At 40.9% G+C, this 16,703-nt stretch overlaps 2 protein-coding genes across 2 annotated transcripts in view; one reads left to right on the forward strand and one right to left on the reverse strand.

Annotated features, from left to right (window-relative positions):
- The window catches only part of ANKRD55 (ankyrin repeat domain 55), a 100,984-nt gene extending 84,286 nt beyond the window's left edge, over positions 1-16,698 (reverse strand). The window contains exon 1 of the mRNA XM_060142965.1: positions 16,641-16,698. Coding sequence (XP_059998948.1) covers positions 16,641-16,698 — 58 coding nt within the window. The remainder of the gene's footprint in view (positions 1-16,640) is intronic.
- Positions 5,762-10,152, forward strand: LOC132517876 (protein FAM104B-like; the record flags this gene model as incomplete). The annotated part of the gene is made up of 2 exons (XM_060145927.1): positions 5,762-5,894; positions 10,136-10,152. Coding segments are annotated over exons 1-2 (150 nt in total), but the record flags the coding sequence as incomplete, so codon positions are not given.
- Positions 16,699-16,703: the final 5 nt, after the last annotated feature.

A 16,703-nucleotide genomic window follows, 5' to 3' on the forward strand; every position in this document is an offset into this window, starting at 1 on the left:
TGGTTAAAAGGTGCAAAAAGCCGTGAGGTCAGGAGGCATAGAACAGGAGGGAGAGAGTTCTGGAAGGTGCTGTAGCTTGGGGTGGGTAGCGCCCTAGGACAGTGCACTCCTGCCTGTGGCTGAAGCTTGGGGGCAGTGGCCGCTGGTGGGGCAGGATTCATTGACCAAGGTGGCAACGCAAATCTCAAATCTCCCACACTGTGATCTTCTGTGGATGAGAATACAATCATAAAAATTGAAGAAAATGACTGAAATTTTCTGAGATCTAATGTGAGTTTGGCTAACACTAAGGCCATTTTGCTACTCATTTATTAAGTGAATCTCCATTTCTCCTCCCACTCCAAATTCCCCTCCCACAATAAAGGACCAGATGAAGGGTAATATTAAAAGGATCTAATGACTGGCTTGACAGGTCCCCCATCAGACTGGAGGCAGGCCTAACAGCTGGAGCAGGGTTGATAACTTTTTAGCTGCTGGACTGTGGGCTTTGTATGTTCCTGGGGAATGGCTGGAATAATCTATATTGATCTGAGGATACAGAGGTATTTTAATATTGTAACAACCAGTGACTAATAGTTCTTAGCATGGTGCTGGAGTTACATTTTACAAAAAAAAGATCATGCTGTACATATAATTTTGATTGTTGCTCTTTTTCAAACACTTAATATTGGATCACAAATATTTTCCTATGCCATAGGTAAGATTTGAAAATGTTGTTTACAAAATGTGGCATAAAATCCCATTGACTGGAATTAGCACAACTGATTTAATCATTCTCTTACTATTGAACATTTAAATTGTTTCTCTTTTGGGAGGAATTATTAATTCTGTAGCTATTCCAAATAATGCTATAACATTCTTGCATATATACGTTTCTGTGCATCTTTATTTCCTTTGGACACATTCCTAGAAATTAACTTGGGAATCAGTAAATTTGACTCTTTGTCAAATTGCCCTCCAGAAAGGTTGACCCAATACACCCTTCCCAAGCAGGGCTTGAGAGCATACATTTACCTCATTCTTAATGACACTGTGATTTATTGTTTTTAAAAAAATAATGTTGATGTGAAAGAAGGCAAAGAGTATATCATTTCCAATGGTCATTTCTTTTATTATTCCTAAGAGAGAAGTTTTTTCACATGTTTATGGCCATTTCATGAATTACTTGTTGGTATCCTTTACATATTATTTCAAGGCATTTGTCGTTATCTAATTGATTTAAAAGAGCTCTATATACATTAAGGACACCAACTCTTCATCTGCTATCTATGCTGCAGTTATTTTTCCCTGTTTGCCACTTAAGTTCTCAGTTTGTCTTGTTGGTTTTTGAAAAATAAACCAACAAAATCTATGGATATTGCACTTATGATTCATTGCCCGTGAAACCTTATGTGTTGACATTTAGCTGTAATTAATATGGAAATTTTAAACTTTATATTTGCATGCCACAATTACTTTTTTTCCCCCCAATATTGTATAATTCTCCTCTCTTCACTAATTTGTAAGGGCAACCTTATCATATAGTACTAACTCAGTAACACCTTGGAGGAGGCTCCTCCTACAGCCCATTCACTGGAACTGCGGCTTGGAAAGCATGGATCCCAGAACTAACTTCTCTGCAGCGGTATACGCATGAATGTGGGAATGTGGCCAAAGTGCATCTCAATCACATTCCGAAGAGTCTTGTGGTCTGTCTATAGTCAAGGTTCTTAGCTTTTTTGTGTTTCCTGCACAGTTTTGAATTCTAGAATTTTTGGTAGCATATTTGAAGGAATTAAACTCAGAACAATCCTAAAGTTAGCAAAAAGTTCAATACAACCATTTTGACGGCAAAACAATGTCTCCCAGTAGCTATGAAAGCATCCACTGTTCCAGGGGGTCTCTGTCACTGTCTGAATAACAATCATAATTATGGTCAACAATATGCCACGCTTATTATGCACCAGGTACTGTGCTAAACCTTTTCTAGAAATCAACTCATTTAATTCTCACCTTATGAGAATTATTCCCACTGTATGGATGGGGAAACTGAGGCATAGGGCAGGAAAGTGACTTACTCAAAGTCACACAGTTAGTAAGTGGTGAAACTCAGATAAGGCTGCAGGCTGTCAGGCCTCAGATTCAACCCTCTTGACCAATGTGCACTACTGTCTATCGCTGCCCATTCACTCAGGTGGCGAAGCCCTCATATATTCCAGTGAACCTGTGACCTTTCTTGGTGCTGGACAGTATTCCACATTCCATTCTCTCTTACTCACAGCAGCCTATATCCTACACTCCACAAGCTGTGCAGCTCATTATTCTGCTGGAGAGACATCATTGTGCTAGAGTTTATACTCACTTGTAGAAAAAATAAAATCTACACATTAACTGAAAATTGGGAATGCATCTATGAGAAGCTGTTTGTACACCAAGGAGAGAATTAAAGTTAGTGGTAATAGCATAAGGATTCTAATATGAGGTTCAGCGAATTCTTTTAAAATATTAAGATAAATGTCAAATAACCAAGGAACAAATAGTGCTCATACTGAAGCACAGAAAGAGAATGAAATTTTTCTAATTTATTTTCTAAGGCTAGCATAAACTGCCAAAGACATGTGCATACAGGCACCTATAGATGGACCCAATTTGTAAACTCAGTTTTAAGTTTTAAATTAAATTCTGCGAGATCAGATTAAGTTGGATGTTGAAAGAATAATACACCATGACTGAACAGAGTTTATTCTAGAATACAGATGTTTTGATTTTCTGGTGTCTATTAATAAAATATATCACATCAGTAGAACAAAGGGGAAATATATGATTATATGAATAAAGAATAGAAAGGCATTTAATAAAATTTGATATCTGTTCCTTAAAAAAGCTTAACAACTAGGAATAAAAGATTTCATTATCAATATGATTAACTACATTTGTTTCTAATCAATTTCAAACACCACACCTAATAGTGAAAAAATAGGGAAAGAAAGAAGACAAATTTTATCTAATGCAGTAATATATGAAGCAAAAAGAAATGAGATAATAATCATAAAGAGCAAAATTATCAAAGTTTAATCAAAGCTAACTTTTACTCATGTTCTTTGCACTGTCCTAACAGTTTCCTTTGAATTAAGCTATTTATTTATTTCAACAATTTTATGAAGTAGGTAGTATCTTTACCCTATTTACAGATGAGGGAATTGAAGCACAGAGAGCTTTAATAATTTCCCCTAAGTTGTACAGCTATTAAATGGCAGAGCAGGATCTTAAACCAGTCCATCTGGTTTCATCCTGTGCACCAGGATGGCACAAGAGAATTAACCAGAGAACCATTAGAATTAATAAGTTAGCCAGATTTAAAAATAAATATGAAACTAAATAGTTCTTCTATATTAAATAATATGAGGAAAACTAACTCCTCCTTACGTTGAAAATAACGCACTAAAATGAAAATATAAAATACCCAGTAATAAATATTCAGAATCTAAATAAGGAACTAAGAAAAGAGTTGGATTCATGAAGATACATGCCATGTTTCCAGATAGGAGAACTAAATAGTATAACTAATTTTAATTATTATACAGATTCATTTTTAAGTTTAATGTCATTTCAGTGCAAGTTCCAAAAGTTTTTTTGGGGGGCGGGCTCAGAAAAATGATACTGACTTTCACTTGTAAAAATAAATGGATAAATTTATGCTTTGAAGAAGAAAAAAAAGAATATACTTAAGTATTTGCTTATCTATACATAGAATCCCTTTGTAAGGACATATAAGAAACTGCTTACATTGTTTTGCTTCCAGGAGGGGATTTGGATGGCTGGAGGGGTTGGTGTGAAGGGAGATTTTTCACTGTACATTGTTTTATACCTTGAAATTGTGTGAATGTATTACTACACCAAAAGCAAAAACAAACAAAAAGAGGAAAACAAAAAAAAATTTGAAAAAAAAACAAAAAAAATTGAAAAAAGTGTCAAAGGAAGATTTCTCTATCAAATCGTAAAACATTATGAAACTATAATAATTTTAAAAGTAAGATTGTGCTTCAAGACTAGATCGATTCCTAGAACAGCATAGAAAGTCTAGAAACCTGCCTGGCACCAGCATGGAAAGTGGAAGCTAACAGGTAGGCTGGCTTTTAAGCAATGGGATGAGTTATATCTAGAAGGCAAGTCTTAGACTGAGAGGATAGAACTCCAGAAAAAGAGGAAAGGGAAAGTAGAAGTAGTCCAAGACCTGTGAGCTTTTCTGGGAATTATTTTCTTTCTGATGTGGTTTTCTTGCTAGGCAAATTCTGCCCCTTCCAATTTCCAAACAAAAAGTAGTGCTATCAAAAACAGACACCTAGATCAATGGAAAAGAATATAGAGCCCAGATGGGACTTCCCTGGTGGCGCAGTGGTTAAGAATCCACCTGCCAATGCAGGGGACACGGGTTTGAGCCCTGGTCTGGGAAGATCCCACATGCCGCGGAGCAACTAAGCCCATGAACCACAACTACTAAGCCTGTGTTCTAGAGCCCGTGAGCCACAACTACTGAGCCCGCATGCCACAACTACTGAAGCCCACACACCTAGAGCCCATGCTCCGCAACAAGAGAAGCCACTGCAATGAGAAGCCTGTGCACAGCAACCAAGAGTAGCCCCCGGTCACTGCAACTAGAGAAAGCCCGCATGCAGCAACAAAGACCCAATGCAGCCAAAAAAAAAAAAAAAAAAAGAATATAGAGCTCAGAAATAAACCCAGACACTTATGGTCAATTAATCTATGACAAAGGAGGCAAGAATATACAATGGAGAAAAGACAGTCTCTTCAGTAAGTGGTGCTGGGAAAACTGGACAGCTACATGTAAAAGAATGAAATCAGAACATTCTCTAACACCATATACAAAAGTAAACTCAAAATGGATTAAAGACCTAAATGTGAGACCGGATACTATAAAACTCCTAGAGGAAAACATAGGCAGAACACCCTTTGACATAAATCACAGCAATATTTTTTTGGATCTGTCTCTTAAAGTAAAGGAAATAAAAGCAAAAATAAACAAATGGGACCTAATTAAACTCCAAAGCTTTGCACAGCAAAGGAAACCATCGACAAAGACAATCTACTGAATGGGACAAAATATTTGCAAATGATATGACTGATAAAGGATTAATATCCAACATATATAAATAGTTCACATAACTCAACATTAAAAAAAAAACTGATTAAAAACTGGGCAGAAGGGACTTCCTTGGTGGCACAGTGGTTAAGAATCCGCCTGCCAATGCAGGGGACACGGGTTCGAGCCCTGGTCCGGGAAGATTCCGCATACTGCGGAGCAACTAAGCCCATGTGCCACAACTGCTGAAGCCCAAGTGCCTAGAGCCTGTGCTCTGCAATGAGAGAAGCCACTGCAATGAGAAGCACGTGCACCGCAATGAAGAGTAGCCCCCGCTCACTACAACTAGAGAAAGGCCACACGCAGCAACAAAGACCCAGCGCAGCCAAAAAAAAAAAAAAAAAAGAGCAGAAGAACTGAATAGACATTTTTCCAAAAAGGAAATGCAGATGGCCAACAGGTACATGAAAAGATACTCAAGGTTTCTAGGGTTTTGGGGCCAGGACTAGGGAGGTATGCCATGCCAGAATGTTTTTTACAGGGCAACTTTGGCCTGTACTGGTCCATCTCTGGTCCTCACCATCATCCTGCTTTGCTTCTTCGGCCAATTCTGCCAGGGCCACTTTGGCCAGTACTAATGTATTCTCTGTCCTAAATATGAATGTAGACCCAATTACCGACATGCTGTTGGAATTAGAAACACAGTCACTGAACAATAAGCAGAAAAGAAGAAGGAATGATAATAAAGAGGACAATCACCATTCTCCCCAGTCCAAAAGGAGTAAGAGAAACCCTGTTTTTCAGGAGTCTCAGGATGCAACGAAACACAATAAGGAAGGAACCACTAAGAGGAACCAAAGTGTGTGCATGTTCAAGCAATGATAATGACAGGAGCAGCAGTGTTAATTCCCCAGAAACAGAATTGTATCAGAAAGCAGCTTAAACCAGATCACTGCTGAACTCAACAAGAGTACCCCTCAGTCCTTATATGAGGAGTATGCGGTATGCCACGGTCCTTATTCCCACATCAACCAGATCATAAGGGAGGCACACTTCAACAGCCTATAGCAGCAAGGACAATCTCCAACATGATGAACTAGGAGCTCCTTATTCCAGCCTAAAATTTGTTTATAAAAGCAATTGCACACACACACACACACACACACACACACACACACACACACAAAAGAAAAGATTCTCAACATCGCTAATCATCAGGGAATGCAAATCAAAACCACAATGAGACATCACCTCACACCTGCCAGAATGGCCATTGTCAAAAAGAACACAAGTAACAAATGTTGTCAAGGATGTAGAGAAAAGGAAACCCATCTACACTGTTGGTGGGAATGTAAATTGGTGCAGCCACTGTGGAAAACAGTATGGAGGTTTCTCAAAAAACTAAAAACAGGGTTACCATACAACCGAGCAATTCCACTCCTGGGCTTATATCCGAATATAACAAAAACACTAATTCAAAAAGCGACATGTACCCCAATGTTCATAGCAGCATTATTTACAATTGCCAAGATACAGAAGCAACCTAAGTGTCTGTCAACAGATGAATGGATAAAGAAGATGTGGAGTATATATACAATGGAATACTACTCAGCCATAAAAAGGAATGAAATGTTGACATTTGCAGCAACATGGATGAGTTGGAGGGCCTTATGCTAAGTGAAATAAGTCAGACAGAGAAAGACTGTATATCACTTATATGTGGAATCTAAAAAAGACAACAAACTAGTGAATACAACAAAAAAGCAGCAGACTCACAGATACAGAGAACAAACTAGTGATTAACAGTGGGTGGTGGTAGGGAGGAAGGGGGCAGTAGGAGGTACAAACTATTGTATATAAGATAGGCTCAAGGCTATACTGTACACATGGTGAATATAGACAATATTTTGTAATAACTGTAAATGGAAATTAACCTTTAAAAATTATATAAAAATTAAAAAATAAAATTTAAAAAAGGAGTGCTATGCTATGAATTCATTACAGAGGGGGAGGTAACTTGAGGGTTGGATGTTCTCTTGACCAGGGAAGACCGGTTGTCCATATGACCTTAGGTAAGTCATCTATAAGAATCACTAGCACTTGGTAAGTGGTTACTCTGGGCCAGGCATGGTTCCAAGTGCTTTGTATGTATTATGTCATTGAATCTTTCTAACAATCCTCTGAAGACTGTTATAACCACCTTTATAACAAACTCATAACACCCTCTCGCAGTTACTGAGTGATTACTATGGGCCAGCAGTGGTTGCAGGTATTCCTTAATTCAATCTTTATAAACAATCCTTTGTAATAGCACCATCTTAATTTACAAGGTAGGAAAGTGAGGTATAGAGATGTTAAACAGCTGGGTCACACAGTAAGTGTCACCAGCATAGCCCACTAACAATTCATGGAAAAATAGAAGCTGGGTAATAAAATACAGTCTAACCTTTTTTCTTGTTCCTTTGTCATTAGTCTGGTTTCACTTGCTCACAGGGAGCCGCGAGCAGAGGCCTCGTACTGGTACTTGTCTCTTCAGACCAGAGTTCCTCCTCGGGTGAAGCGCCCGTGCGAGACGCCTCAGCTCTGGGCGTGGGCAGAAGCGCCGCTGCACACACCACCTCAATTCAAGATGGCCGCCGGCCGTGGGCAGAGACGCTGCTCCGGGCCTGCGCTCTGGAGCCCGAGCGGTATGGCTGTGCCCGCCCTGGGAGAGCTCCGCCCCCTCCGCTGAGGAGATCCTATAAAGCAGCCCCGCCCACAGCCTGTAGGGACAGCAGGTCCTCTAGAGAGTGAGCTCGTGTTTCTCCATTCTTTGAGCAAAGAAGAAAACTCGCCTTTACTTCCGAACCAAACTCAGGCTCATTCTGTTGGCTCCAATGACACCAGCAGAAGGACCGTTGCTGGGGCCTGACTGGAAAGGGTCGGTAAAAAGAGTGGCAGGGGCTTCCCTGGTGGCGCAGTGGTTGGGAGTCCGCCTGCCGATGCAGGGGACGCGGGTTCGTGCCCCGGACCGGGAAGATCCCGCATGCCGCGGAGCGGCTGGGCCCGTGAGCCATGGCCGCTGAGCCTGCGCATCCGGAGCCTGTGCTCCGCAGCGGGAGGGGCCACAACAGTCAGAGGCCCGCGTACCGCAAAAAAAAAAAAAAAAAAAAAAGAGTGGCAGCACTGGGACTTGAATTGTTTGGTGTCACTCCAGTGGCCATTACAGTCCAGTACACTGTACCACTGCTAACCCCTCTGTTTCAGCGTTTACATGTAAAAAGTGAGGGAGCTGGATTACACATTCACTGAGTTCCTTTCAATTCTACAAGTTACTACTATTCTAAGACAAAACACTTCCAGGATCTGGACCGGCTTCTGCAGTGACCACCTGAAAGCAGACAGCTGCGAGCCCATCCCCAGACCTCTGCGTAGTGGTCATGCTGAGTCAGCTGACTTGAATAGCACTAAGTAAGAAGGATAAAAATGTCATTTCAGATGAATTTCAGGTGTTCCTCTCATGATTCTTAAAAGTAAGGTGTTTTTGTTGTTGTTTTCTGAACACCAAACTGTGTTCTGATTTACTGTTGTGAGTTAGAGAACAGAGGAATGATCTTGGGGTCACCCAGGATCAAAGCTTAGGATGTCAAGGTTAAAATAATTCTCTTTCCTCTTTATCAATTGCTATTTATTTGTGACCTTGATTACAGAGTCGGGGCCCTCTGAAATGTCTCTTGGAGAAATGTTAACCTGTTGCTGCACAGAACAAATAGGTTGAGTAGGAAAATGATAAAGAACCTGGCTTCAGAAGCTTCTGGGGTGGAAGCCAAGACCTGACCTTACAAATTCCCAATTCCCATCACATCAGTTCCCCAGGTCGAATTCCATTGAATTCTACGCTTTTAGCCACCTCCTCCTCCTCCTGGGATTCTGGTGTCTTTCTCTGCTCTAAAGGCAGGTTGCTATAAGACTGGATCCACACCTACCATGGAAGAGGTCGGCCTGTCACTAAGCTGAGCCTACTGGGCAGAACTCATTGCAAATGGAAGCTCAGCCCTGGGGAGCTGCCATCACCTTGATTTTCTTTTGTGCTAGGAGTCATGAAGGAAGGGATTGATGAGGTGGGTTATAAGAATCCAAAAAGTATAACTTCATGGTGAACAAGAGTGTGAGGAAGGCTTGGGGGTCAGAAACCAGAGTTAAAAATGGGAGCTTTGCCTTTGTCCTGTGTGGCCTTGGATAAGTCATGTAACCTCAGATGGACTAGAAATGGAATCTATCTCACAGGCTGTGTTGAGGATCCAGTGAGATGATAGGAGTGAAAGTTTTGCACAGTGTCTGGTTTAATAAATGGGAGCTGCTTAATAAACCAGAGTTATCGCTCTTCTTCTGATTATTACTACTGGTTAATATTCTTGGCCTGATCTCTGTCTCCATTTGGAAGCTATGGAGGTTGAGTTGCTAGGGTTTATCTTGGCAGCCGAGAAGCTGGGAACAGGCTGGGGCTAAGAGACTCTGAAGAACAGAGCCCTTTGCTAGTTAACAGAATACAACACTTGCTATACTGAATTCTTTTTTGTATTGCTTGAATATTTTGAAGAAGGTGATGCTAATTTTACATTTAGAAAGAAACCCCAGTACTTAAAAAACTCTGTAAGAACCAGTTGATATCTAATAGTGCAACACCTGTAACATCAAATTACCATCTAAAAGAATTTAAACCATATTGTGATAACCTGAGATGGATACGTTGCCCATGTGGTGTTCTGGCTGGGAATGCATAATCTAAATCTAGTTGTGAGGGAGCGTCAGACAAACCCATAAAGAGGAACTTGGTATTAAAAAAAGAGAGAGACTATAAGTTCAAAAATGTCAATGTCATAAAAGACAAAGAAAGTCTAAAGAAATGTTCCAGGTTAAAGGAGACTAAAGAGGCCTGATAACTAAATGTAGTACCTAATCCTAGACTGGATCCTGTACTGGGGGTAAAATGCTATAAAAGACATTATTGGATCAATAGACAAAATTGGAATGCAGGCAGATGAGATAAAAGTACATACACATGTATACACACACACACACAAATAAGCATATACATACATACATATAGAGAAAGAGGCAGAGAGGCAGATAGAGAAACAGAGAGATACAAAGAGATGTAGAGATGGACACAGAGAAAGAGCTAACAATAAAGCAAATGGGGTAAAATGTTAACAGGTGAATCTAGGTAAAAGACAGTGTTCTTTATACTGATCTTACAATGTTTCCTTAAGTTTGAAATTATTTTCAAACAAAAAGTTAAAAAAGCATTAGAATGCTATTAAATGTTATATGTGTATATTTTTTAAATTCTGAGGATACTTTTAGGAATGGAAATAGTTCCCATGTAGATTGGAACATTGTCCCTTCACTTCTTCCCCCAATGGACCCAATAAAACAAGAGTGGCCTCATCAATAAGCAACTGACATTTTAAAATTTTACAGAGAAAACAAAGTTAGGGCCCTTATTAAGCACACAGACCTATTTATTAGGCTTACAAGTGTGCTAAACATGACTCCTGGGTGGATGTGGTCTTTCTGCAACACGGTGTCTAGCCCATACCCATCTTTTACACCAACCTTGGGCCTCAGTGCACCTAGACCCTTACCTCCTCACCTTGTCCTATATTTGCGGATGGGTGAGAGGTTTGTTTTTCTACTTGTTTGGGAATAAAAATAGCTACAAGTTTAGTGGTTCTTCCTTTAGGCTCCATTAAAATATCCTTGCATCCAAATGGTTGCCTCAAAGGGAAAATCTATGGATATCAGTTCATCAACACAGTTGTTTAATAATTACTGAAGAAATATGGAGTTAACGAATAGAGATGGTAGGAAAAGCTCAGTGTGGTGACCCAGCTGACTTCCAGACAAGGGGCTAAGCTGAGGATTTGCCTTCTGAAGTTGATCTAGCCAAGTTGTGGGACATAACATCAGGGTTGATTCAGGAGATCTGGCTCACCAGGTGGGCCTTCATTCCCTCTGCGTACCACTCCCAGATTCTCCTTCTTGCGAAGCATAGTCAGGCAAGAGGCCCCATTCCCGAGGAGACTGTAGTTGTCCTATGGTGGGAAATGCTGACAACGACACAACTCCCCTCAACCCCAATCCACTGAATCACTTTCGGTTTCATGGTTCTCTAAGCCAGTGAATGGTAATTGGATAAGATCAGTCAGGGGCTTCCCTCTAGTTAGGTCCAGAAGAGGGGCTGGGAGTGGATTGATGTGTCACAGCCTTTCTCAGGAGCTGGCTGATGGAAGGGAAGTTCCTGTGTGCTGGAAAGAGGACAAAGAAGGAGGCAGAGGAGGGGGAGGGGCAGGCTTCCAGGCAACGTGTTTGCCCGGGTTAGGTCTTGAGTGGGCAAGAAAATTGCAAAAAGAATTCTTCTCCTGTTACTTCTTTCCTCTGTTCCTCTTTCTCGACCAAGAGAGGGAGAAGGCTGAACATTTTCCCACAGGCAGCAGATAATCTGCTTCTGAACCTCTGGAATGGTCACCTGCCAGCTAATCTTCCTGTATCTGGACCAATCAATCTGAAAACCAATCACAGAATTCTCCTCAGTGTTCCTGGGTTTCATCCCGTTCAAGGTCTGTGCCCCAAATCAACTGAGCCCAAGTCATCCCCTCTCTTTCCTGTCTCCTTTGCCTGCCTTTTCTCTACTTCCTTCCCAAACCCCTTTGAAAATTTGCTTATTCTTCCTTTGGAGGCATTCTTCCTTTGTCACATCAGAATTTTAACTTTTGCTTTTTCAGCAAAGTGCATATCTGTGCACTCTAAATTCTTTTTGTTTGGTGTTCCCAGTTTGGATGAAAAGTTGGAAATTAGAACCAGCACATATGCATGTGGGAGTTTTAAAAATCCACAATACAAGGGATAACAGCTTGATTGTAAAAATATATGCTTCATTAATTTAAATTTTTGTTAATGGCTTATTTCTTCATTAAAATGTATGGTTGATCAAGGAAGAGTATTGCAGTAGAAAAAAGATGGGTTTTGAAGTCAGACAGGTTTAGGCTTGAACCTCAGTTTTGCCATTTTATCTTAGGCCCTTTCCATCCCACCTCCCAAATGCCAACCTTTCTTCCGACTTAAATGAGAATAGATTTTACCAAAAACCCAGCCATGAGACTGTATACCTCTGAGAAGGAACTTGAGATCTGACCTTTTTTCATGCCAAGTAGCAGGCTGAATAGTGGCCTTGAAGGTATATCCATGTCCTAGTCCCTGGGACCTGTGACTATGACCTCATATGGCAAAAGAGTGCATGTCACCTCACATGTTGAAAGATTGAGTTAAGGATTTTGAGAGTAGAAGCTTATCCTGGCGTATCTGGGTGGGCCCTAAATGCAAGCACATGTACTGTTATAAGAGAGAGGCAGAGGGAGTTCTCAGACACACATGCAGAGGAAAAGGCCATGTGAAGATGGAGGCGGATTGGGGTGATGAAGCCACGGCAGTTAGAAGCTGGAGGAGACAAGGAAGGACTCTTCCCTAGAGCCTTCGGAAGGAGCACACGCCCTGCTGACATCTTGATTTCATACTGCTGGCTTCCAGAGCTGTGAGAGATTGCATTTCTCTTGTCTGAAGCCACTCAGTTTACGGTAATTTGTTAGAGCAGCCCTAGGACACGATGCTCTGTATAAATCTGGGCTGGAGGGCCGAGCCCCTCCTCGCATTCTCACAACAGCTCTACCAGAGAAAAACCTGTAAGGGTGGGCCACACCCCCCAGAGGTGCCTGCAGACACACTGCTCAGCTTCCTCAAACCCTTCTTACAGAGCTGGGGCAGGGCGGGGCTGGGTGAGGCCCTTGGGACCTCCCTTGTCGTTTCTGTCTTCTCTCTGAGGCCTGGGTTCCTCCTCATGCAGGGATCTTTGGTTACATAACTGAAGTCTCAACTTCAGTAGGAACCTCTGTGTTCTGTAGTAAATGATTTTACTACAGGTCCTTTTCTGTGTGTGGGCTTTGAGAGGGAAGACAGCCAGGGAGAACACGTGGGACCAGAGAGATGTTGCCGTGGTGAAAGTAAGAAGCACAAAGCCGGAGTGGAGAGCTCTGAAGACCCAGGCTTCCTCCCTCACAGCTTCACAGGGCAAGCCAGAGACACAGCCGAATCCTCTTGGCCAGGAAGATAACACAATCTTTAAGCCTCCTAGCAACCCTGTGAATGTATAATATTATCCACATCTCACAGATGAGAAGATCAACCAGTTTGTCCAAGTCCGTGCAACTGGGATGAGGACTGAGACTGGACTAGAGCAAATGTCCATCTGTCCCCGAGCCCCTGGCATGGGGTTGTCTTATTACCTCTGCTAAAGAGAAAAATAGAAAAATGCAATTGGAGGGACTCAGACTTACCAAATCCACCTGGTTTTGGTTTGAGCCAAACTGAAGGTCATTATTCATCATAGTTTCCAAGTGCACATTGCTGACCATTCTCTGGGCAACCATAAGCCAGAGCTGCCTGAGCCCTACCTCCACCTCAAAGTAGCTGTTAAGGCCAGAGATTGCCCTTGGAAAGAAACTTCTTAGTCTGCTGTCTGGATAGCGAACACCTGGGTCTCAGTCCCCTCTGTTACTAATTAGCTGTGTGTTATGATCATAAATTGGCCCCCATTTTAACCTCTCAGTGCTTCACTTTTCCCATCTGAGATCTTAGGGGGATGGATGGAATGAGCGGTTCTCAGTCTTTGTTGTACATTAGAACTTCCCGGGGAGCTTTGTCTGGCCATGCCCCTCACCAAATAAACTGGAATATCCAGTGGTGGAATCCAGGCATCAGGATTTTCAAAAACTGCCTAGGTGATTTTTATATGTGGCCAAGTTTTTCTTTTCAATGTTACATTTCAGGTAGATCTGTAATCTCACAGTGATGAAAGGAGAAAGCCAAGTCTTTAATAATTCTAATAAAAAATAATAAAAAAGCTTACGGACAGCAATGCAACATTTCCTTCCCCCCCACCCCCATGATGAATTAACAGCTGGTAGAGGGTGCAATGGCTCAGAATCAAAAATAAAAATCAAGCCAACCTCGGGAACAATCCACAGTCAATGACTTTCCATACATAATTCAAACAAGTCAAATGCCAACCCGTTGTGGAGAACACCATGGACTTCCTTGGTTTTTGATAGTGTTTTTCTTTTGAAGGCAAAATAAAATAGGACACAAAGTCATACCTAAATGCCGATATCTACATTCCATAAAGGCGATGCTGTCGCAGCGGTCTTACAAGACTTCTAAGATCTTTCCAGATGTAATGTCTTTTGTCAACACCTGCATGTAAAGCTAGTGGACACTAGAGCTTTGATTCCCCGGATATTAGGAATTCAAGGAAAATCCTCTACTAAAGCCCTACCCATACTCAACTTTTCAGGAGAAAGTCACTTCACCATGGTTTTGCCCAACAATATGGTATTTAGAATCTATGCAATGGTCTAAACCTATTATGGCCTTTCATGCTTTTAAGAAGGTGGAAGGGTTAATGTGATAATAGAACTATTCAGGTATCATTTAGTTAACTGTTGTTCTGGGGGTTGCTCTAAATGGTACTCTGGAGTTCTAAAGAAAATAATTAATGTAGTATAGTCGACTGGCCTTAACTAAACCCTCATTTGTTCTGAGGACTGCTAAATTCAAGCTAGAGATAGAGAGGTGAATAGTCTTCCACATTTGAAGAACTCACAGTCGAGGGTGGTAATAATTATAACAGCAACGATAATAACAAAAGCAGCCACAGTTTGAAAGTAGTTAATGCATATCAGGCAATGTGACAGGTGCTTTTTGTACATTATTTTAGATTCTCACAACAACCTTGCTAGGTGAGCATCGTTTCCTTTATTTTACTGCTGAGGCAATTAAGGCCCAGAGAGGTCAGGTAACTTGCTAAGATCACACAGCTAAGAAGTAGTTATTCTGCCATTCTAACCTACGTCGCCCATGCTATTTCCACCATACCACAGCACCTCTGGAGAGAAATGATTGAAAAATAGAGATGGAGGTGTCAGGGAGAGGGTTAACTTACAAGGGGAAGAATCAGGTCTAGGGTGGAGAAATAGCTGTGAATTGCTCACATGAAAGGTGTTTTAAGAAAATAAATATTATAAATTAATATTTTAACTATGTTTTGGGCTCAGTCCTGTTAGGAGACACAACACTGGAACAGATGGCTTCATTACGAGGGGCTAGTGCTCTGCAGTCAGTTCTAGCTCCCTCAAATTAGTCTTAAAAAATAAACCCATTGTGTTTCTCTTTGAATTGCACAGCTCAAAAATGTCATTTTTTAGCCAGTATGAGGTCTTTGGATCTAAGCATATTTTCACTTTTGCTGATTGCCGTCAGTGATACAAACTGTACAAAGGATGTGGTGGGCACAACTGTAACAATCACTTTCTCTATGGTGTTCCTAGCCCAATGCTGTGTAAACTGGCACATCCTGAAGATACACACACACACACACACACACACACACACACACACACACACACACACACAGTAGTTACTCGGAAATCTAAATGTAAGTCTGTAACTTGACAAAGCACTGAACTGAAATAATTCACCCATGAAACCAGATGTAGCTTGAAGGGTAGGTAGTAAACACACTATGGCCTAGAGCAGGAAAAGGGAAAAGGAAAGAAGCAATGACTTTTCTTAATGAGGCTTTTGCAGACCACCATTTTCACGGTGTAGCCAAAACAGGTAAATGACCAAAGGATCTTAGGATTCTGAGGAATACTCAGAGGGTATTGAAAGTGGTTTAGATATCAGATATGTTTTTTAAAAATCTTCTAAAATATTACTTACATTTAAAGAATGGAAATGTTCTGTACTTACAGAGAAAAGATGCATAATTACACATAGGTATATATATAATATACATATATGCATACACGCACACACTTCATATGCAAAATGTACAGGCACAGACTGAATGGCTGAATACATGTTTTTTATAAGGATGGATCAATTTCACAGCAATCGTTTTGTGTGGAAAATTACTTCCACGCTGGGAATTATGAGTAAGAAAGATATATCCTTTCACTGCAAATAATAACATAGTGATAAGTCATTACACAACCTCGGATGAGATAATATATCAACTACAGCATAAATCTGGGCAACATATATTCCTGAAGGGAATCAAGAGATATTTATGAAACTATAGCAATGAGATATTGGGTTTATGTTACTTATTATAATGTATATATTTTAAAGATTTGAACAAAAAGCTAATGAGAATAAAGATGATACTATCTGAAATAGCTGGTGTGCTTGAAACCCAATTTTTAAAATTTGTAGGTAGGAGCACTTTAGCAAGACTAATAGACCATAAGCTTATTTTTCCCTTCTAAATGCTTATCAAATGAGAAGTGAACATTTAGAACAGGTTTGTTTCCTATGTGAAATCCTCTTCCCACATCACACCCACACACCCACACCCACACACAGACACACACACACATTACTCTCTCTCCCTGTACAAGTGCAAATCCCTACCGTTGGACTAAAGATGCAAAGAACCAAGGGTGAGTTAAAGCAGCGTTTTTACCTTTTTGCTGATCAAACACAGATGGAGTGCTGAAATCCATGGTTGCCTGTCTCATCATTTACC

This window comes from Lagenorhynchus albirostris, chromosome 3, assembly GCF_949774975.1.
Source record: "Lagenorhynchus albirostris chromosome 3, mLagAlb1.1, whole genome shotgun sequence".
NCBI classification, from domain to species: domain Eukaryota; kingdom Metazoa; phylum Chordata; class Mammalia; order Artiodactyla; family Delphinidae; genus Lagenorhynchus; species Lagenorhynchus albirostris.